This window comes from Vitis riparia, chromosome 1 (genome assembly GCF_004353265.1).
Source record: "Vitis riparia cultivar Riparia Gloire de Montpellier isolate 1030 chromosome 1, EGFV_Vit.rip_1.0, whole genome shotgun sequence".
NCBI lineage: Eukaryota > Viridiplantae > Streptophyta > Magnoliopsida > Vitales > Vitaceae > Vitis > Vitis riparia.
In genome coordinates, this window is record NC_048431.1 from 5,212,686 (window position 1) to 5,234,867 (window position 22,182).

Consider the following 22,182-nt stretch of genomic DNA (forward strand, 5'->3'; position numbering starts at 1 on the left):
TGGATTGGGCTGAGTATGAACTTCACGATCATGTTAGCCTGAATACTCCAGAGATTGGGTCGAGACTGGGCCAGTGTACTTCCGGCCCAATTTAATAAGGAAAGTCAATCCCATACGAAAATATTATAGTTAATATGGAAGATAAATTCATCTATCATGTCACCTTGGACACAAAAATAAGGAAGGATGAAGATAAATTTAAGAAAGATAATAAGTTATTTTCTTATATTCCTTATACAAAAATTAGGAGCTCTTGATTTTCAAATGGGTTAAAAGCATTTTCTAACACTTGGAAATGTCTTTAATTAAAATTAATTGCTGATAAATGGGTCTCTTTTCAAAATTTAGAGAATCACTTAAAGTGATTTTTGGACAATCATTTGATAGATGATTCTTTAAACAAAAAATAAATTGTTATATGGTATGACCTTATTTGGATTGACTTTCAAAAACTCTTTTTTAATTTTAGTAAAAGTTTTTATGTTTATTTGGTTAATTTTGTTCAAAAAATTTATGATTTAAAAGATATGTTTAATATAGAAGTTATGAAAATATTATCTATTGTAAAAGTTTATTTTTGGTTTGTATAAGAAATTTTTTTTATATTTAATAAAAATTTTATAATATTCATATTTTTCTTTAAAAATTATGATTTTGGCTTCTGATCTAGCTTTTATTAAAACAAAGACATAGGAAATTATCTCAAATGAGTTCTACTTCTACATTACCAAAAATGCTATTGAAACATATTTTCAATTCTTCTTAAAAACATTTTTAATGGAATTGTTACTAACAAAAGCTAGCATTATAAAATATTTTAGTTAAAATCATTCTCAAACATACTCTTAAGTATTTGACAAAAACTTTGAAAATTGTTTTCAAAGATTTAGAGAATCACTTAAAATAATTCTTAAACAATCATATCATAAATGATTATATTAATCTTCCAAAACATATTGTTTATTTATATTATTCTCCCCAAAACATTGTTAATGAATTGGCAAAGTGTAAGTAATAATTTGATATGCAAAGTGAAACTTAAACACCTACGGCACATTATTTATAGAAAAGATATTTACTGCTTATGAGCTCTACATATAGCTAACCCACACAACCAAAACTGCAAATTTTGAAAACAAGCGTTTATGATGCTCATATATTGCTTTATATTCCTAAATTTGGTTGAATGGATTACTTGTAGATACTTAAGAGAAAATAGGGACATGTTTCTTTGTTTTGGCCACAATATAATTCTTATAGTTCACAGTACTTTTAGTAGAAGTGTTTTAATTAGAAGTATTTTCTTTTACGGTACTTCTATAAACGACACTTTTATGAGAATATAAAAAAGTGATTTTAATAGTGTTTTTCATGATAAGTCGTATAAATACAAAAATGTTTTTACTGTTATTAAATTACAAGGACATTTATTATAAAAAAAAATATTATAATAAATCAAAAACTTTTATTACTAATATATATATAAACATTTATATTATTAAAAAAACTCAAAAAATTAATTTTTTATTATAAAAATAAAAACAATGTAGAATACATGAAAAATTAAAAATTGATGTAATTGAATTTACTACATGATAAGTTTGCAATGATTTATGATAAGATAGTACAAAATCTCAAAATTATTTTCTAAATATTAATTCTTCAGTTTAAAAAAAAAAATTGAATAGAGTGAAAGGGAAAGAAAGGTTGTGGAAACACTTTGAATAGAGTGAAAGGGAAAGAAAGGTACTGGAAACACTTAGAATATTTTAGGAATATTTGAAAATTTTGAAGTGTTTAAAAGAAAATAACAAATAAAAAATAAAAACCTCCCAATGGCTTACCTAAGAAAATACTTCAAGTGTTTTTAAAAGCAATGTGAAACGGGGTCTAATTTTCAATAATAATAATATCATGGGAAATTTGATTGTGACGCTACCTAATTAGTGGAACAATATCAATATGAATCCTTGGTGAGGATGAGGATGGACTTTTCGTTTTTTGTCTCCGGCCTGAAACATGTAAGATTTAATTTTTGGTTTTTATCCCTCCCCTCAGCTAGTCCCCATAACCGCACTTCTCATCCCTGTTGAATGGCCTCAACTAGTAATTGTTGCGCCCCTCCTCTGCCTTGTCCCAGCTTTTCCATTTTTCTAGCTTTTCGTTTGTCTCCCGCCTGAAACTCATAAGTCTTAGTTTTTAGTTTTTACCCCTCGCCTCAGCAAGTCCCCACAACCGCACTACACATCCATTTTGAATGGCCTCAACTAGTAATAGTTGCGCTAATCCTCTCCCTGGTCCCCTCTGATGTGCAGGCGCACTATCGTTCATATACGGTGGTTTCCAGCTGGTGAGTTATCAATGCCTTTCTTCTTTCATATCTCAGTTTTAAAAGTGGAAAAGCCGATGAAGAGCTTCTTTCAAATAGGACATTTCCCCAACTCAAGTTGAATCGCAGAGATTGGAGTATTTACTGTCTGATTAAAAGGACACCGGAATATAAAAAAATTGAAAGAAGTAAGCTTGTCTGTGGACAATCCATGGCGTTTTGATACAACATCTCCTCGTGATATATGCTCCTGCTTATGCCACCTATCATCAGTCTACTCGTGACACATGAATACAACATCTCCAATGGCCATATCTTTTCTTCTTTTGTTGCCCTGCTCCACTCCCCGTATTTCTATCAAATCAACCTTAACAAGAAAAATTCTTGATATATACTGAATCATGCATCCATTAATATACGTACCCAGGTGGCTGGTTTGGTCCTCTGATCTGTCTGAATGCGACTTCAACTTCTCCACTATAGCGGCATTGTCACATGATGAGAAGACCTTTCTTAAAGGGACAAAGCAATATTAGATTCTTTCTCCTGCTTATTTTCATATTTGGTATAATTTTGTTGAAGGGTTTAATGTCCACACCTGTGTTTTAGTTTTAGGTACACAAAAATCTAAATAGTTAATTAACAATGTGTTTTTAATATATATCTTTAATATCATTCTCTAACCATTTAAATAATTTGACAATTAGAATTAAGTACATAGGAAGATAAATAAACAATTTTTTTTAGAAGGAAAGAAGAAGAGCTTTCAGAGGGTATGAAAAAGAGAGAAGCCAAACGCAGGCGCTCAAATTGTCAGTGTAAAGTTATGTCTATAGTTGCAAATTTTAGTGGTGATGATGTTGGACAAAGAAAAGATCAGTCCCTTGCATGGACACGTGCCCATGACGTAGGCGCATGGTCATGTTTTGTATCACCTCTCTCCACGATATGCCTGCAATAATAAATGGTGGAAGCCCCACACACACAATTCCCATTCTCGCATTCACACTTTACTGGAATTTTGTTCCCTATATATATGCCAGTATCCTAATCAGCAGAACAGCTTCATCCGAGCAATTCTCTTTGTCAATCCCATTCTCCTCCCCTCATCTTACTTCGATCATGAGCTCAACCAACCCAGACTACACTGGGAAGCCTGGAAACCCAGGCCCTTGGAACACTGGTCTTTGCGACTGTTGCTCCGATGTCAAAACCTGTATGTTCTTTGGTTTTGTGGGATTTTTAAGTCTAAAACTCCACTCTTGTATGGTATATATGGTTGTTAATTAATTGCCTTTTTTTACAGGTTGTTTGACAATGTGGTGTCCATGCGTTACTTTTGGGCAGATTGCTGAGATTGTGGATAGAGGAAACACGTGTAAGCACTAAGTAGCTGTGGATCATTATTTGATTGAGATTATGTTTTTAATTTCTTCTAACTTAAAGATTGTGTTGCGGTCAGCTTGTTTTGTAGCAGCCACGCTTTATGCAATTGTAGGTTTATCTAAGTGGGGATTTTGTCTCTCATGCTTCTATCGCACTAAAATGAGGAAGCAATTCATGTTGGAGAAGAGCCCTTGTGACGATTGCCTTGTTCACTGGTTTTGCGAGCCTTGTGCCTTGTGTCAAGAGCATCGCGAGCTCAAAATCCGTGGATTCAACCCCAGTATCGGTAAACAAACTATCAACATATATCCCTCACATTCATGCAACTTTCTGTTATATTTCCTGGGGTTATTTTTTTGATGGATTTCGCCTTCATCTGGTCTGTAACTTGTTTGATTAGGATGGCATGCAAATATGGACAATCAGCAGGGAGTGGAGATGGCCCCCAAGGTGGAAGAAGGCATGAACCGTTAGGGTCGAAGATTATTTCCTTACTATGTTGTTGAATCTCATGAATTAATTAATCATTGTCTGCATGCATCTATCTCTGCACCCGATTGCCGTTACTGTTTCTCGTACGGAACAATTATATCTATTGCAATAATTATTCCTATTGCCGTCATGAGAGTGTATACTTGGCCTCATAGTCCTGCTTGGAGCACTGAATGCAACATATCCAGAACGGAGAACCACAAGTTATATGATATTTGTACAATTTAACTTACAGGCCGGTTTAAATTGTGTATGCGCCACCTCTGAACTCGAGACCTTACAACTGGATTGTCGGATATTTTTAAGAAGATCAACCAACCACCACAATCTCTACTTGAATACCCATTAAGTTGTTACAATTTTGAAAACATATGGTAGGATGGTGATAGTAGGGTATGTAAAACATTCTTAATTAACACAAATAAATATATTTATAACAAGTAGGATTTTTCCAAATTTTTACAAAATTACAAAATAAAAATAAAAATAAAAAGAAGTTTCAACTACTTCAGTACTTTCAAGCGCTTGAATAATGAATACTCCATGTCATTTTTCAAAATTTTCATTTGTTTAATCTGTTTTTGAAAATTTAATTTTTCAAGTCTTTATGCCTTTTTTATTTTCATTAAATTTACCAAATTACCCACTTACGTACATATTTACCTATTGGTCAATAGATAAAATCGAATCTTCAAATAACAAAGATTAAGACCTTAGAAAGTATGTCGAGTACATATCAAACCAAATATTTATAAATTATTTAATTGTTATGTAGACGAAAAAAAAAAAAGAATAACAAGTTTGAAAAAGTGTACTAAAATATTTTATTTTTCTTCATGTTTTATTTCTTGACATTTTTATTTTTATTTTCTTTCTTCATTTTTTTTTTGAATTTTTCAAGAACCAAAAATAGATATGAAAATACAAATATATATATTAAAATTACTTAAAAACTTATGCATATATTTTCAAATTATTAAATCTTTATGTAAAAGAAGAAAAATAAGTGCAATATGTATGAAAAATATATAAAAATAATTTATTAATTTAAAATCTATTTTTTTATTTTTCTTCATTTTTCTATCATTTTATTTTTTCCTTTTGATTTTTTTTTTTCTCATATTTTCTCTTGACTTTTTCAAGAACTAAACATTAAAAAAATATCAAAAAAAGAAAACAACAACAACAACAAATTTAAAATTAATAAATTTATAAGCTTTGACAAATTTATTATTATTTTTTTTCATATTTATATAAAGATTAAGTAACTTAAATATGCAAAAATTTCTAACTAAATTTAATTATGTTTGATATTTCTCTATATATTTTTTAATGATAAATCAAATATGTAGGATTTTTTTTTTCTTTTTGATAAAATTTTCTTAAATGCAAACGTCACGGTATAAACAATGGACTTGGTTGTTAATTGGGAAAGGAGACTGCATCCTTCTTGCAAAAGTTGCAAGGTTCTTTCCGATACTTCCAATTTCGCGGATGTTATTTCCCTAGTTCATTCATTTGGAGAGATCATTTTGATTTTATCTTACAACATGTCTATTAAGAACTCACTTGATAGTAATTTAAGGAAATGTATCCAACATTTTTAATACTTAAAAAATTTTATTATTCAAATATTAGAAAAATTAGAGAATTATGTGGTGTTTGTTTTTTTAGCTTAATTCTAAATAGAACTTATATTTAACTTAATACTAAATAATGTTTAATAGTATTAAGTAATAAATTATTTGTTTTTTTAATATTTTATTTCTATTAAGTATTGTTTGTTTTTTTATATACTAAAAACCAATATTTCAATGTATTAAAAAAATATAATTTAATCTTATTTCTAAAAAGTTCAAAATAATAAAATTATTATAATAAATAATTTATCATTATCGTCGTTACAAAAAAAATTAATACTACCATTTGTCTACTTAATGACTAAAGCTCAGTAAATTTTCCTTCTCTCTCCAAATGCTAATCAAGAAAAACTCAACGAGTAAAAATTTTCTGCCATTTTTTCCATCCAACCAAACAAAAAGGACCTATCAAATGGTGAAAGTACTGAGGAGAAAAAAAAAAAAAAAAGGAAAACCCTAGCATAAAATCGCAAATTCGCCAAAACCCAAAACCCTTCGGATGTCTCTCGTAGGGCCACAGAAGCGACAAACACAAACCCACACACAGTGACGAACATTTGTTCAGCAAAGGCAGAGATCTCAGTGACGCGTGGTGGGAACTGTCTTAAAGAGAGCGTGAAACACCATTTTTGTCCACAGTCAGATTGCTATAGTTTCGGTTTCAGTCGTGAAGTGTAGTTAAAGCTGTGAAGAGCTTCAATGGAGTCTCAGACGGTGAAAAAGATGAGAGGAAGGAAGCCTAAGGTCAGGGACTACTATGAAGGCGTCACATGAAGGAAGCACGGTAGCAGAACCGAAGAAGGAAACGGAGGCAGAATGAGGGAGAAGGCGAAGTCCGACCAGCTACAGCCATTGGAAGAACGTTGTTTCAGTCATCTACAACCGGCTCACTAATCACAACCTCGTTTGACCTTCACTGTCTTGTCGGGTTGCAATCGTGATTTTGAGAGGTTTAAAAAGCTTGTTTTTTCTATTTAGAAAAAACCAAAATATTTGGTTTTTTAAACCTCCTCAAATCACGATCGTAACCCGACGTCCAACCCTAGCCCATCCTCTGCAATACTGCAAACCAAGCATGCACAAAAAACCGAACCCATCTACAATAACCTTGAGATCGGAGTCCATGACGCCGAGGTAAAAGGATCGGGAAACGGACTACGACAGGTTCAACTCAACCAACCGGGAGAACCTCGCAGCCATCTTGCGAAGCATGAGAGGCCCCGCTTTGGCGCACAACTTCTTCCGCTCGGTGCTCTGCAAATGTAGCCATCTCTTGCAAACCAACCCAAAGACCTCCTTGTCCTTGTGGCTCTGTAGTTTCGCTAGAACTGCCTAGAGTTTCGTTGTTCGTTAGCGCCTCGTTGATGCAAAACCCAGATGCCCCCTCCACCCCTGCCATTGACGACGGAGAAATCCCAAACCCCAACCCCAAGGGGAAAAGAGAAAACAAAACCCTAATTTTGAAATGGAGGATTACGGCTAATTGAAACCTAATATGCTCTTCAACGGAAGGCAGAAGGAGGATAAAGAGGAAGAAAGTGGGAGTGGAATTACTAGAATAATGCTTAATATAAAAATAATTAAAAATTGAAAAGTATTTAAAAGTAATTTGATTTAGGTTTTATCAATCCATTATTTTTTAGATTATTAAATTTAAATATTTTATTTTAATTATATAAAATATAAAAAATAAATATATTAATTATTTTTTGTAAGAATGATAAATTATTTATTATAACAATTTTATTATTTTAATTTTTTTAGAAATACGATTAAATTATATTTTTTTTAACATATTAAAATATTAAGATATTGATTTTTAGTATATAAAAAAACAAATAGTATAATGCTTAATAAAAATAAAATATTAAAAAAATAAATAATTTAATACTTAATAATATTAAATATTATTTATTATTAAGTTAAATATAAGTTCTATTTAAAATTAAATCATAAAAACAAACAACACCTAGTCTAAAATCACAGTCACGAAAAGGCATTCTAAATTATATCTTAATAACATATTCCTGGTCACCAGCCTCCACCATATACATCTTATCTTTATCAGCAGAAAAATCCTCTTTCAATCTTTCTGAATTATCGTTTCAAATCACTCCATAATTCTATTACTGAATCATGTACCAAAACGATTACCAGAAATTCTCGGCTTCACCTCCGCCCTCAGCGCCTCCTTATACCTCCAGTCAACCCGCGATGGACACGGGTATTCCGATTAGCTACACCGGTGGTCTTCAACCTGGAACTGAGGTCCCTTGGTCCACCGGCCTTTGTGATTGCTTCTCGGACGTCACAAACTGTATGTGCTTCTCAAGACCCTGTTGTCTCCGATGAAAGCTCTTCAACTTATTATAAATGTTCATCACTTGTGTTGCAGGTTGTATCACGTGCTGGTGTCCATGCATTACTTTTGGGCAGATTGCTGAGATCGTTGATAAAGGAACAGTGAGTAAGTATTTATTATTAGCTAGACACGAAGATATATACATATATTGCCAGATTATTTTTAAGATGTTTGGTGGTGATTTGATTTCAGGTTGTTTTGCAAGCGGCGCCATTTACGCAGCACTTGCATATTTCACGACCTGCGCCTGTCTCTTCTCCTGCTCGTACCGCACCAAATTGAGGAAGCAGTTGATGTTGAAAGAGAGCCCTTGTGAAGACTGTCTTGTTCATTTCTGTTGCGAGACATGTTCTTTGTGTCAGGAGTACCGCGAGCTCACTCGCCGTGGTTTCGACATGTCCCTCGGTACTCCACCTCTCTCTCTTTTTCTCCCACGTCCATAGATGGCTGCAATACTTGTATCATATCTTTTACATGAATAATAATTATACATTAATAAACCAAAAAAATTAAATTTGGAACAACTCACCAATATATTAATTGGTCAAGTAATTGGGAAACGCAGTTAACTTAAGAAAAATCATAGCGGGGTTTTGGCTGATCATACTGTATTTGAAATTGTTTAGGATGGGAAGGAAATATGGAGAGACAGAATCGTGGAGTGGCGATGGCTCCCGTGGTGGAAAGAGGAATGCAGCGCTAGTGTGGACGATCTGCTTGTATATGTTTTTGGACCAGACAATATTATGCTAGGATGTGTGTTCGTGGCAGGGTATCGATCATATCCAGAATGGTTGGCCGCAATGTGCTAAAATGATTTCACTACCGAATTAATATTATCACCCTGTAACCAATCCATTTCTAGCAATCTCTTTCTAATCGTGTTATAAATGCTTGTAATAGTGAATGTTAATTACCATTGTATTAATTTCAGTTATGAAAATTCCTCTTAGTCATGCTTACCGTATGATTACGCCGTAATGGTAGAGAATCAGTAGATCAATTTAAGCCCAATGTGTTATCTCTACATTGAGGCCATGGTTTTTGTCTCCCATTAAAAATTGGATTGGGCTGAGGATGAACTTCCAGATCATGTTAGCCTGAATTTAATTCTCCAGAGATTGGGTGGAGACTGGACCAGTTTGAAGTCCTGTCCACAACTAAAATGAATTCTATTCATCTGAATAAATTAGCAAAATAAACAGTGACATATATATTAGCCTGCATCCTTTACCCATTCACATGATCCATTTCCATTATAATCGTTTCTCTTTTGATTTGAGCTAGTTTAATGAATTTTGAATTGGTAAGATGCCGTTTCAAAGTTGAGATCAACAAAGCCATCCCAAGAAAGTTAATATTAATTGACTATATTCAAATATAGGGTTCTTGACTGAGCTCGAACACACTTCTCCCTTAAAACGTCACACCAAGTAAAATATTCTAAGCAATTTTCTATCCATTATACACAGCACAAATGATGCTAAATCTCCCTCTAATCATGTGATATATTTTCAATGATATAACCTTATTTGGATTCACTTAAACTCTTTTTTAATCTTAATAAAAGTTTTTATATATGTTTATTTGACTAATTTTGTTATAAAAAAAATTATAATTTAAAAAATATGTTTAATATAGAAGTTAAGAATTGAACTCGCAGATGCTCTCTCTAATGGAGAGAATGGAAATCCATATCAATGATTGCAAAGAATCTGAAGTTCGGACACTCATGAAGTCATCACCCTCGCTCAAAATGCAATGGGAAGCACCACGGCAGATTGAACCTGGTAGCCAGACTGAGCAAGCACTTCCATCAGTTGTGTTTCATTTGGGTCGTATGCATGGTTTCAGATTTGTGATCATCCCGATGGTGTCTAGTCTGACTGTTTCATGCGGACCTCCATCAGCAGCTTTCACAACTATGAAGATGATGTTAATGCTATGAGGTTCTCTCTAGAAAGGAATGGATTTGGAACTGGCTCAAATGAGAAACTGAACTAAGCAACTCAGACAAGGGCCAAAACCTTGAAACTAGTGGTTTTGAAGATGGAGCCATTCTGGAAAAGTTTCAGCAGCAAGACCCATAATGGGAAGAATTATGGGTGTTCTTACTTGAAATCTCTATGTCTGAAGATTTGAGGGGCAGAGAGTTTGATGCACCACGGTTTCAATAATGTTGTTTTGATTGGCTTGTCATATTCTTGAATGAGAGCTCACCCAGACTACCCACGTATTAGAATGGCCCACTTCTCAGCCTGCCAAAAATGGTCCCACCAGCTCCTTTATATCTTTCCCACTTCTGCATGCACGCATGGCTCCTCATTCCGCTTTATTTTGTCTTTCTTTCAATCTCTCCATGCTTGTTTTTTTTTTTTTTTTTTTTAAGTCAATTTTTAGAATCTGGCCCTCTATGAATCATTCCAAAAGGGCACGTGTTCTCATTTATTTATTTCTTCATTCTTGCTTTCAAAAATTGGTGTCCAAAAGTCCAACTTTCAAATAATCTCCATTCCTTAACTTTTTTTAATATTCTTGAGAAATTCCAACTCGTTACCAAAAATCCAATTTTAATAAATTTTGCTGCCATTCTGATCTTCGGCAAGAATTTTTTTTACAAACTTCTTTGATTTTTAATAATTTTTCCATTTTCATGTTTTTTTTTAAATAAGCATGAATAAAATTCTATAATTCCAAATAATAAAATTTATTAAATTAATTTATACTAAAATAAATCGGGCTTTAGTGAGGTCCAACATATGAGATTTTCTTATTCGTTGATTCATTACTATGCTTGATTGACTTGCTTTGTTTTATAACACATGTGATTATTTTGTATTCGTTTACTAACCTTTGTTTTCCATGAAGCAATCAGCTCACTACTCAGGTACACACCTTACCTTTCTTGTTCATTTGATTATTTCTAAATTGATATTCTTTTGGTATCCATATTCAATCAATCAATTACCACATTTCCTTTAACTTAATTAGTAGAGACCTAATTCTTAGGGCTTATAGGGGTGCTACGATCTATCACCGTACCTTTCCAATTGGTAACTCAACCCTCGGACTCAGACTCGGTTTTTTATAAACTCGTTTTCCCTTTAGGAGTCACATTTAAGGTTTTTTTTTTTGTTTTTTTTGTTTTTCCCTTTAAAAATAAAATAAAAATAAGTGGCGACTCCAAAAACTTTTCAAAAAGTCATTTTTCAAAATAAAAAGTGTGTCACTCCATTCGAGTGGAATTGCATGCATTGAAATACGAGGTCCACAAAATGGCAACTCCACTGGGGATCACTAGAGAGTCAAGCTTGAAAAATAAGTTGAGGCAAATATGGCGTTTGATTGGTCGATCAGTGGGTACCCACCTCTCTTTGTGTTTTTGTTTGCTTGATTGTTGATTACACATTGAGAACTTTTGATATCATTATCCTTAATGCATGCTTGGCTATTGTATCCATTTGAGGCATTGACATGTTGATTATATTGATTGATCATTTCGCTCATCCTCACATATTGACACTCTTTGTTGTATGATTACTCTGTTCACCTTGACTTGTATATTCTCGGTGTTGCTTATCTTTTCTATTTTGATATCTTGATTATTTCTACTATATACTATCTTGATCACTTCTTAGCATGCCATTTATCATTGCTAGATATTCATCTCGATTATTATATTTCTTGTTTAGCTTATGTGTAGATTTGGATGATATACATGTGTTTTGCATGACTTCTCTCCTTCAATGTGATTGCATGAGTTGTTTGTCTATGTGGGACAAACACCTATCCCATTTTCTTTAAGTCCATAGTCTCGGTTGACTTTGTTTTCCTTGATCTCATATTTGATATGAGACTTGTTACTTTATTTATTCTTTGACCAAGCTAGTGATTAGGAGTAGGGTCTAGCGATGGGCTATATCTATGTTTGGGAGCATTTTGGATGTGGCTAACACATTGATGCTAATTGGAGTACGACCTTTGAAGATTTGTATAGCCCAGAGCTAGGTTTCATGATATTTGTGTGGCCGATGTGTTTTCTTTTTAGTTTTATAGAATTTTCTAATGCACCCATACCACTCACTGTGCACCTTAAATTGTCGATGAGTGACCAAAGTTATGAGATACGTCAGCCCTTAGGAGAGCCTTCACCATAGGAGCCCTCCTGGCATGCGAGGTAGTGCATGTGTGGAGGTGATGACCACCTTGTATGGAAGCACCCCGTCTCTTTGGAGGCATGTAGAGGGTTGCGTACTGTTGAAGGGTATGATCGTTTCTGCTAGAGACCCTTGAAAGCCTATCTTTCTCTTTTTAGAGCCATCTTAACCTCGTAGGATGAGCTTAGATCCTTTTATTAAGATCCCTTCTTTACACATGGGTGCATCTGAGAGCCTTCAAAGCCGCCTTAGTCACTACCTAGATCCAATGTTTTCTCTTTTGGTTTCCAGTTCAAAGTGCTCAAAGATCAGTACGAGTTTGAGTATCGGTTGGATCACTTCTTGCTTCGTTGCATTAGATTCTTTCTCCCGTTTGATGAGTTTAACATGTTTTCTCCCTAGGGCTTTCGTCTTTTTTTCTTGGCTTAGCACATCCTTTCATTTTGTTGTCACTTGCTGGATGCTTTGGGATATGTTCATTGATCATGATCATGTTTTTACACTATACACCTATCACAGGCCTAGTACCTTATTCTTTATTTGATCATGGATTCAATTTTCAACTCTATGCTCACATTTTCATTACAAAAAGGTGAAATGGATGTTTTCACATTCACATTCTTTTGAGAGATTCGCCTCGATCACCTTATCATTTTTTTCTTTTTAATGGAGCTTGAGTTGAAAGTTGAGTCAAGGATATGTGGTTATAGATGGAATATCGATCTCGTGATAGTATGTTTCTCACACCTCTTTCATCTTGGATTATTGATATGAATTCTCTAGTCACATTTGTAGTCATCTCACAGTGGACACCTTTATGACTCCAGAGTTCTCATCATACATCCAGATTTCGGATTGCCACCTCAGGACCTTGTGTTTGCATGTTATATGGTTATCTTTTAGGTTCTTATCTTGTGTCCTTCATCTATTTTGTTTGCAATGTAGGGAGTCGGTTTAAGAGTTGGTTGAGTCTGAAGTCACTTTCTTGGAGGAGAGATGGAGGTCGATTGATTAGAGCAGATTCACATCAGAGTTTAGATAGTTTAGTTGAGATGTCAGACGAGTTAGCTTCTATACTTGCTTCTATTCAAGAGTTCATGGTAGGAATCAGTAAATGCTTGGATCAAATAGAGAGTTCTCACCATGATCCTCATCTAGTTAGCATGGTCACTGATGAGACAGTTCCTCATGCATCTCAAACAGCACAGGCTCTTCCACCTAGGGCTTCACTTGGTATTCCATTCCATCTGGTAGATCATTATGAGACCATTCCACCACCTATTGTCATAGTACCACCTCTCATTATTACTACTATTGATGATACTAGATTGGTCGAGTAGGAGGCCAGGGTTGAGAGGCTTGAGTCTAGGATGAGACATATCAGGTTGCAGAATGGAGGTTTGACTTGGGATGATAGGGATGGCATACCGGTGGCTAACTTGCCTATCAAGTTTTGCATGCCAGACATTGAGCGCTATAGTGGGATTGGTTGTCCCAAGATCCACTTGAGACTATACAACATAGTCATGAGAGCACACGGGATAGATAATGCACAGTTAGTGGTTCTCTTCTCCATGTCACTTAGTGGGGTAGCTCAGATATGGTTTGCCTCAATTGAGCTTTTGAGACTTCGCACATGGGAGGATGTGGCTCATGAGTTCTTGACTCAGTTCGCTTTTAATGTCGACATTGATGTATCTAGACGAGAGTTGGAGGCTACTAGACAAAGGCCAGACGAATCTATTTCTTCCTTTGTCAGTCATTGGAGGGCAAAGGTGGCTAGTATGATAGACCAACCTAAAGAGCAGGATCAGATTGACATGGTTCTTCGAAACCTACAGCTGAGGTTTGCTAGACACCTTGTGGGCATTGCATTTTAGGATCTTAGAAGTCTAGTTTATGTAGCTTTCAGTGTTGAAGAGGTCATCGCTCGAGGATTATGGATGGATACTGCACATTCCCCTGACAGTAAGGGGAATAAGCTGGTTGGATCATCTAGTAGGTCTGGAAAGGTTGACACTATTAGCTATCAGCATCAGAGACCCACACATCACTCACCTTACAGGCTTCTTACAGTAAAAGCTCATTTTTCTCATCCATAATATCAGTATCAGTCGGTTTATGTTCAACAGTCTTACATTACTCAGACTAGCATGCAACCAAGACCGCCACATCCGAGAGTCACTACTCTCCCGCCACCTAGACCATATGCATAGAGGCCTGCGAGGCAGTTCACTCCATTGGGCATGACTTTGACTAAAACTTTTGAGAAGCTCAGAGACACTGATTTGATTGTTCATTTGGTGCCACTCCCCTTGCCACATCCTATTCCTCCTCATTTCCGCTTACATGAGCATTACTCATATCATCAATTCAGGGGCATGAAACTGAGCGTTGTGCGGCACTCCATCATGCGATACAGGACTTGATTGATTCAAGATTAGTCAACTTGTCTAGGCCAAGTGAGACCACCAATTTCCTGCCTACACATTCTACACGTGCAATTCCCCCTCCTCCTAGTCTTCAGTAGATTGATTTGGATGTTGATGATACTGATGGTCATATGGTATTTTGGGATATTCCGGGTTGAGGACTTGGTTCAGTCAACATAGGTACATCACTTTGCAGCAATTCAGCTCAGAGCGTTTTTCATTTTGATTATGGTCGTCATCAAAGTCATTTCCATTTTATCAAGTCTAGTTTTTAGTTTATCATAGTTATTTTTGTTTTGTTGAGTCCAGTTTTAGTTTAGAGTTGTTGTTTATAGTGCATGTTAAGAGTTCAATCATTTGTAGTCCTTTATCGCTTCACACATGATGTACTCATTGGTTCATTTGGTGATATTATATTTTTATTCTGAGTATGTGTCATTCTCTTTCTCGTGAGTATGCTTTACATATCTTGTGTTAATGTGTGTTATGCTTTCGATATGAGACATCTTTTCACTTATACATCATGATCACTTTGGCTTAACCTATCATGGAGGATATTGAGTCTATTAACCTAGGATCAGAAGATCGACCTAGAGAATTCGAGACTATGACCCATTTCACCTTCTTATCAAAGCAATACCATATCCATATCCATGTCCTGACTCTGTAAACTTGACCTACCCATTTTGAGCCTGACATGACACTACCCCTTGGTACCATTATACGACTTTCCTACCTTTGTTTGCCTTAGCATACTACAGTATCATTGCCTATTCATTCCATCGTTTTCTTTGATCTGACCAAGTAGAGTCCGAGGTGGTTAGACTTGAGGTGAGCTTTGCATGAGATAGATGGATCATGATGAGAGAGTGGTTTGACTGCTTGATGATATTGTTGAGGCAGAGGGGTTATCATGGAGCATTCAGATCTAAGCCTTTGCACATGACTTCAGAAAGTCAGGATGACTAGAGATGGTGATTTATGAGACAATGGTGAGTGACTTATGATGATAGAGTGAGGTGATTGTCAGAGGGCTTTGGTGATTATCACAAAGCATCAGTTGGAGCTTTCACACAATTTCAGAGGAGTTGACATGGTTGTGTTTGATAAATGTCAGTCTTTAGTATTGACCATGTGAGATCTTGAGGGTGTGATGCCTGTGGTTGTGGTTAAAGGATGAGTGACCATTATTTCATGAGCTCATTTACCCTATTTACTTTATCATCCTTGCATATAGAGTTATCTATTGCTAGCCCTTTGAGTCTCACACGAGCACCATAACCTTTTCTTTCATCACCTCATTTACCTATTACATCGGGTTAGGGACCCTATAGTGCTTGCATGCTTTGATTAGATACGTCATGAGTTCTAGACCTGACATACATATTCAGGCCTCATCCCTCACTCTTCATATGATATTTTCCACTCTGACATCATCTCATCAATTTTTCCGGCATCACATATCACCACTTCTGATATTCGTTCTGTCTTTTCTCTCATCATTGCTTACTCGACATTATCCTTGTTTCACCTTGAGTGGTGGTTTTTTACATGTCATTACATGGAGGATTGTCACATTCTTTCCCCCGTTCACCCCATGGGCAGTGGTTCAGAGATCTCAATTTGAAAGGTTGTCTTGTTAGTGAGGATTCATGTTACATCCGTATGTGGAGAGGGTTTGATCATTTGGGTATGTATTTTCATGGGAATTCATTCATTATTGATTAGAGAATGAGCAAAAAAAAAAAAACCTAAGAGATAAAAGATGGCGCATTCTTCATTGTATCATTCTCCATTGAGCACATGTATGAATGTGCTAATTTGCTTCATTGAGTTTGTGTGTTAGAGAGAGTTCATATGGGAACTTATATATATATATATATATATATATATATATATATGAGATTCTATCTTAGTATATATTTTGGGTAAGAGTATGAGTCGCCCATTCGATTTTTGTGAGAGAGATGAGCGACCTTTCTTTAAGATTTCTGGATCTTTGCCTTATTCGTCATTACATCCATTTTTATGTGACTTATCTCCATGCTTTGATGCAAGTTGACCATCACTTACTTTCCTATCTTTTTGTTTTCTTCTATTTTTGTTCTATTACTCCATTTTGCTCTACCTCATCTAATTCTTTTCTTTTCTCATCCTACTTGATGTTTGACTTGGGTTCAATACCCACACTTTATTCTTGCTTATTGGATATGTCATTCATTTATTATCATTTTTTCGTGTGGGAACCCTTAGGTCCGTGACTCATGAGGTTTTTTTCTACGCATTGCATCTCATGCATGAGGGGTATGGGGATTATATCATTAGGATCTTTGAGTCTAATTTCCTTTCGTTTCTTTCATCCTATTACCTTAGCCTACATTACATCCCATGTCTTAAGACCACCTTGAGACCATGACTTCACACATTGTGTATGACAACTCACTCATGAGTAATACTCGAGATTGGTTAGAGATTATTTCTTAAAACATGATGGATGGAGTCGGGGTGATGGATTACACTGGGGCATACCCATCTTACCGATGATGGATTTTCGGAGGTGATGTATAATTAAGCTTTGACAAATTTATTTTATTTATTTATTCATATTTTATATAAAGATTAAATAACTTCAAAATGAAAAATTTTCTAACTAAATTTAATTATGTTTGATATTTCTCTATATTTTTTTAATGATAAATCAAATATGTATGAATTTGTTTTTCTTTTTGATAAAATTTTCTTAAATGCAAAAGTCACGGTACAAAAAAATGGACTTAGTTATTAATTGGGAAAGGAGACTGCATCCTTCTTGCAAAAGTTGCAAGGTTTTTTCCAATACTTTGAATTTTGCACATGTTATTTCCCTAGTTCATTTGAGGAGATCATTTTGATTTTATCTCACACCGTGTCTATATATTAAGAAATTGTTTAATAGTAATTTTAGGGAATGCATTCAATATTTTTAATATTTAAAAAATTTATCATTCAAATATTAAAAAAAATTATAACCTGAAAATCTTATCATTAAAATAATAAAAAAATAGAGACGTAGTCTAAAATCACGGTGTGAAAAGGCATTCTAAATTATATCTTAAGAACATATTCCTGGTCACCAGCATCCACCATAGCCACTGCACCACGCAACGCGTTAACTCAATATTTCTAAGGTGGAGGCTGGTGACCAGAAATCGGGTGGAATGGTTCAGCTCCTACAGCCATGTGACTTGACGAGAATAAATATATATATATATATATATATATATGCATCTTATCTTTATCAGCAGAAAACTCCTCTTTCAATCTTTCTGAATTATCGTTTCAAATCACTCCATAATTCTATTACTGAATCATGTACCAAAACGATTACCAGAAATTCTCGGCTTCACCTCCGCCCTCAGCGCCTCCTTATACCTCCAGTCAACCCGCGATGGCCACGGGTATTCCGATTAGCTCCACCGGTGGTCTTCAACCTGGAACTGAGGTCCCTTGGTCCACCGGCCTTTGTGATTGCTTCTCGGACGTCACAAACTGTATGTGCTTCTCAAGACCCTGTTGTCTCCGATGAAAGCTCTTCAACTTATTATAAATGTTCATCACTTGTGTTGCAGGTTGTATCACGTGCTGGTGTCCATGCATTACTTTTGGGCAGATTGCTGAGATCGTTGATAAAGGAACAGTGAGTAAGTATTTATTATTAGCTAGACACGAAGATATATACATATATTGCCAGATTATTTTTAAGATGTTTGGTGGTGATTTGATTTCAGGTTGTTTTGCAAGCGGCGCCATTTACGCAGCACTTACATATTTCACGACCTGCGCCTGTCTCTTCTCCTGCTCGTACCGCACCAAATTGAGGAAGCAGTTGATGTTGAAAGAGAGCCCTTGTGGAGACTGTCTTGTTCATTTCTGTTGCGAGACATGTTCTTTGTGTCAGGAGTACCGCGAGCTCACTCACCGTGGTTTCGACATGTCCCTCGGTACTGCACCTCTCTCTCTTTTTCTCCCACGTCCATAGATGGCTGCAATACTTGTATCATATCTTTTACATGAATAATAATTATACATTAATAGACCAAAAAAAATTAAATTTGGAACAACTCACCAATATATTAATTGGTCAAGTAATTGGGAAACGCAGTTAACTTAAGAAAATCATAGCGGGGTTTTGGCTGATCTTACTGTATTTGAAATTGTTTAGGATGGGACGGAAATATGGAGAGACAGAATCGTGGAGTGGCGATGGCTCCCGTGGTGGAGAGAGGAATGCAGCGCTAGTGTGGACGATCTGCTTGTATATGTTTTTGGACCAGACAATATTATGCTATGATGTGTGTTCGTGGCAGCGTGTCGATCACTTATCCCGTATCCAGAATGGTTGGCCGCAATGTGCTAAAATGATTTCACCACCGAATTAATATTATCACCCTGTAACCAATCCATTTCTAGCAATCTGTTTCTAATCGTGTTATAAATGCTTGTAATAGTGAATGTTAATTACCATTGTATTAATTTCAGTTATGAAAATTCCTCTTAGTCATGCTTACCGTATGATTAATTTAAGCCCAATGGTAGAGAACCAGTAGATCAATTTAAGCCCAATGTGTTATCTCTACATTGAGGCCATGGTTTTTGTCTCCCATTAAAAATTGGATTGGGCTGAGGATGAACTTCCAGATCATGTTAGCCTGAATTTAATTCTCCAGAGATTGGGTGGAGACTGGACCAGTTTGAAGTCCTTTCCACAACTAAAATGAATTCTATTCATCTGAATAAATTAGCAAAATAAACAGTGACATATTAGCCTGCATCCTTTACCCATTCACATGATCCATTTCCATTATAATCGTTTCTCTTTTGATTTGAGCTAGTTTAATGAATTTTGAATTGGTAAGATGCCGTTTCAAAGTTGAGATCAACAAAGCCATCCCAAGAAAGTTAATATTAATTGACTATATTCAAATATAGGGTTCTTGACTGAGCTCGAACACACTTCTCCATTAAAACGTCACACCAAGTAAAATATTCTAAGCAATTTTCTATCCATTATACACAGCACAAATGATGCTAAATCTCCCTCTAATCATGTGATATATTTTCAATGATATAACCTTATTTGGATTCACTTAAACTCTTTTTTAATCTTAATAAAAGTTTTTATATATGTTTATTTGACTAATTTTGTTTTAAAAAAAATTATAATTTAAAAAATATGTTTAATATAGAAGTTAAGAAAATAGCCTTATTTCTATTTTTTGTAGCCTTTGGTTTGTCTCCGGCCTCAAACATACCCATTACCCACTACCGCCCTGGCCTACTCACCCATGTTGAATGGCCTCAAATATTAATTACTAATTATTCCGCTACTCCTCTCCCTTGTACTCTGTCATGTGCTGGCACACTATCGTTCACATACGATCGTTTCCAGCTGGTGAGTTGCCAATGCCTTCTTTTCCATACACTAACCTACCCAAGGTCCCATGATCCCTTATCCCGACAGCACTGAGTGCACATATAGTGACAACAAACTTTAGGACAACAACTGAGTGGTGGGGAAATTCATCTCTGGTGTGTCCTAAAATTAGATGGAACATCCTCGTCTCTACCAGCACTTTAATGGAAGTTATCAAACACAATTAGAAACTAATGGAATATAAATTCAGTATAAATTGCAAACATAACTAAATGATCACAAACAAACAAGTAGAATAGACGTAGTTAGGACTTGAAAAACGTAGGCAAATAAGCACTTGCAGCCTAGCGGTACATGCCTCCTTCCACCGCCGGAACCGTAGTTGCTGGGCACTGTTTCTGCATATTTCCATCCCATCCTAAACAATTCACAGTAATAAATATCAGTGAAAACCACCAGCAATCATTCACCCAAGAAACAAAAACACACAGTTAATTGAGAAAGAGTTGGATTACCCAGTGTCATATCAAATCCGCGGTTCTTGAGCTCGCGGTACTCCTGGCACAAGGCGCAGGTCTCGCAACAGAAATGAGCGAGGCAATCTTTACAAGCATTCCCCTCGAGCTTGTATTGTTTCCTCATTTTGGAGCGGTTGACGCATGAGCGCAACCACGCACAACCCGAAATAAAATTTATTAGTGTGTAAAGCGCTCCATTTGAAGCACAAGCTGCAATAAATTCACCAGTCATCAGACTCACCACCACACATGCATGTTAGAAAATCATTAATTATCTTCTTTCTGAAAATTAAATGTAATTACTCGAGGATCCGCTGTCAACAATCTCAGCGATCCGTCCGAAAGTAACGCAGGGACACCAACATGTCATGCAACCTGAAATTAAAGCAACAAACATTAAAAAGGAAGTTGGAGTTGGGATTTCATATTTCAATTGTATCGATCTCTAGAGCAGCATGTACGTGTTGATTGGACCTACAATTTGGAACATCGGAGAAGCAGTCACAGAGGCCGGTGGACCAGGGGACCTTAGCTCCAGGTTGAACTTGACGAGGGGAATTTCCAACTTGGGATTCATGGGTGGGGTTCGCAGGAGTATCTATAGCCATGGCGAGTTTGCTGAAAGGATGAGGTGGTGATGGCACGGGTATCACTCGGTGGTTTGGAGTATATATGTATGTGTCGAAAGGAGCTTGTGGTGATGGCAGTGGCACCGCCAAAGAGTTGGGCCCTCGTCAGCTTTTGTTTTAATTTCTTCTTCTTTTGATCCCTTCAACGGTTTCTTGTCCCCTTCCCCTCTATGTACTCTTGCATATGAGGGGATGTACAATAATTTTTGCATGGGAGTCAGACGTAAATCGCTGATAATTGGGCGTGCCCCGTGGGTTACTCTACGTGCCACTTGGGACTCAGCAATTGACAGGAAGATAATTTGATCAACATCAATGAAAATAAAAGCCATGGGAACTAAAATGTGAGCCACCAAATCCTGTAAGTTGTTGGTTGACCTGGAAACATCAGGATCCACCCCTAATTACAAGTTTTGTTTTTTTTTTATTTTAATGTTTTAAAATGAATCATCTTTCAAAAAATACTATAAATAATTTTTAAAAAGTTTTAAAAACATTTACTAAATTTTGTTAAACATTTTATCCTTTTTCAAATATAATTTTTAAGTTAAAAGTATTTTTTTAAAAAAAAAACACTGTGAAAGGAAATTTGTAATAGTGCTGAGTTCGTACCATTGGCTTAATTATTCAAGTTTTAATAGCCCTACAGACCCGTTAAACTGCAAGATAATTGCTCCTGTGGCTCAATATCTGCATGCGTAACATTCAAATCATTATGATCAGTATCTTAAACTTTTCTGAAAATTTTCACCAAGAAGTGAATTTTTTTATATATTAAAAAAATTAAAAATAAAAGAAGAAAATGTGAAGATTCCAAGACTTTA

At 35.5% G+C, this 22,182-nt stretch overlaps 4 protein-coding genes and 1 long non-coding RNA gene across 6 annotated transcripts; 3 read left to right on the forward strand and 2 right to left on the reverse strand.

Moving 5' to 3' along the window:
• Nucleotides 1-3,451: 3,451 nt before the first annotated feature.
• Nucleotides 3,452-4,381, forward strand: LOC117914858 (protein PLANT CADMIUM RESISTANCE 2-like). The gene is made up of 4 exons (XM_034830367.1): nucleotides 3,452-3,545; nucleotides 3,636-3,707; nucleotides 3,792-4,001; nucleotides 4,116-4,381. The coding sequence occupies exons 1-4, from the start codon at nucleotides 3,452-3,454 to the stop codon at nucleotides 4,187-4,189; spliced, it is 450 nt and encodes a 149-aa protein (XP_034686258.1). The 3' UTR covers nucleotides 4,190-4,381.
• A 3,536-nt stretch (nucleotides 4,382-7,917) lies between these two features.
• On the forward strand, nucleotides 7,918-9,176 carry LOC117917059 (protein PLANT CADMIUM RESISTANCE 2-like). Of its 2 annotated transcripts, XM_034833381.1 has the most exons (4): nucleotides 7,918-8,164; nucleotides 8,243-8,314; nucleotides 8,402-8,614; nucleotides 8,836-9,176. In XM_034833381.1, exons 1-4 carry the CDS (start codon nucleotides 7,984-7,986, stop codon nucleotides 8,910-8,912), a joined length of 543 nt encoding a protein of 180 aa, XP_034689272.1. In that variant the 5' UTR covers nucleotides 7,918-7,983; the 3' UTR covers nucleotides 8,913-9,176. The 2 variants fall into 2 exon arrangements, with proteins under 2 accessions (XP_034689272.1, XP_034689202.1); XM_034833311.1 differs by having other exon boundaries at nucleotides 8,243-8,614.
• An 8,895-nt stretch (nucleotides 9,177-18,071) lies between these two features.
• LOC117917380 lies at nucleotides 18,072-19,072 on the reverse strand. The gene is made up of 3 exons (XR_004651687.1): nucleotides 18,904-19,072; nucleotides 18,603-18,820; nucleotides 18,072-18,451 (listed from the first exon to the last, which is right to left on the reverse strand). It is a non-coding gene; the product is annotated as an uncharacterized LOC117917380 (long non-coding RNA).
• Nucleotides 18,132-19,349, forward strand: LOC117917217 (protein PLANT CADMIUM RESISTANCE 2-like). The gene is made up of 4 exons (XM_034833456.1): nucleotides 18,132-18,328; nucleotides 18,407-18,478; nucleotides 18,566-18,778; nucleotides 19,000-19,349. Exons 1-4 carry the CDS (start codon nucleotides 18,148-18,150, stop codon nucleotides 19,074-19,076), a joined length of 543 nt encoding a protein of 180 aa, XP_034689347.1. The 5' UTR covers nucleotides 18,132-18,147; the 3' UTR covers nucleotides 19,077-19,349.
• Nucleotides 19,350-20,421: 1,072 nt separating this feature from the next.
• Nucleotides 20,422-21,421, reverse strand: LOC117921895 (protein PLANT CADMIUM RESISTANCE 3-like). Its single transcript, XM_034839843.1, has 4 exons — nucleotides 21,208-21,421; nucleotides 21,033-21,104; nucleotides 20,727-20,939; nucleotides 20,422-20,629 (listed from the first exon to the last, which is right to left on the reverse strand). Exons 1-4 carry the CDS (start codon nucleotides 21,335-21,337, stop codon nucleotides 20,556-20,558), a joined length of 489 nt encoding a protein of 162 aa, XP_034695734.1. The 5' UTR covers nucleotides 21,338-21,421; the 3' UTR covers nucleotides 20,422-20,555.
• Nucleotides 21,422-22,182: the final 761 nt, after the last annotated feature.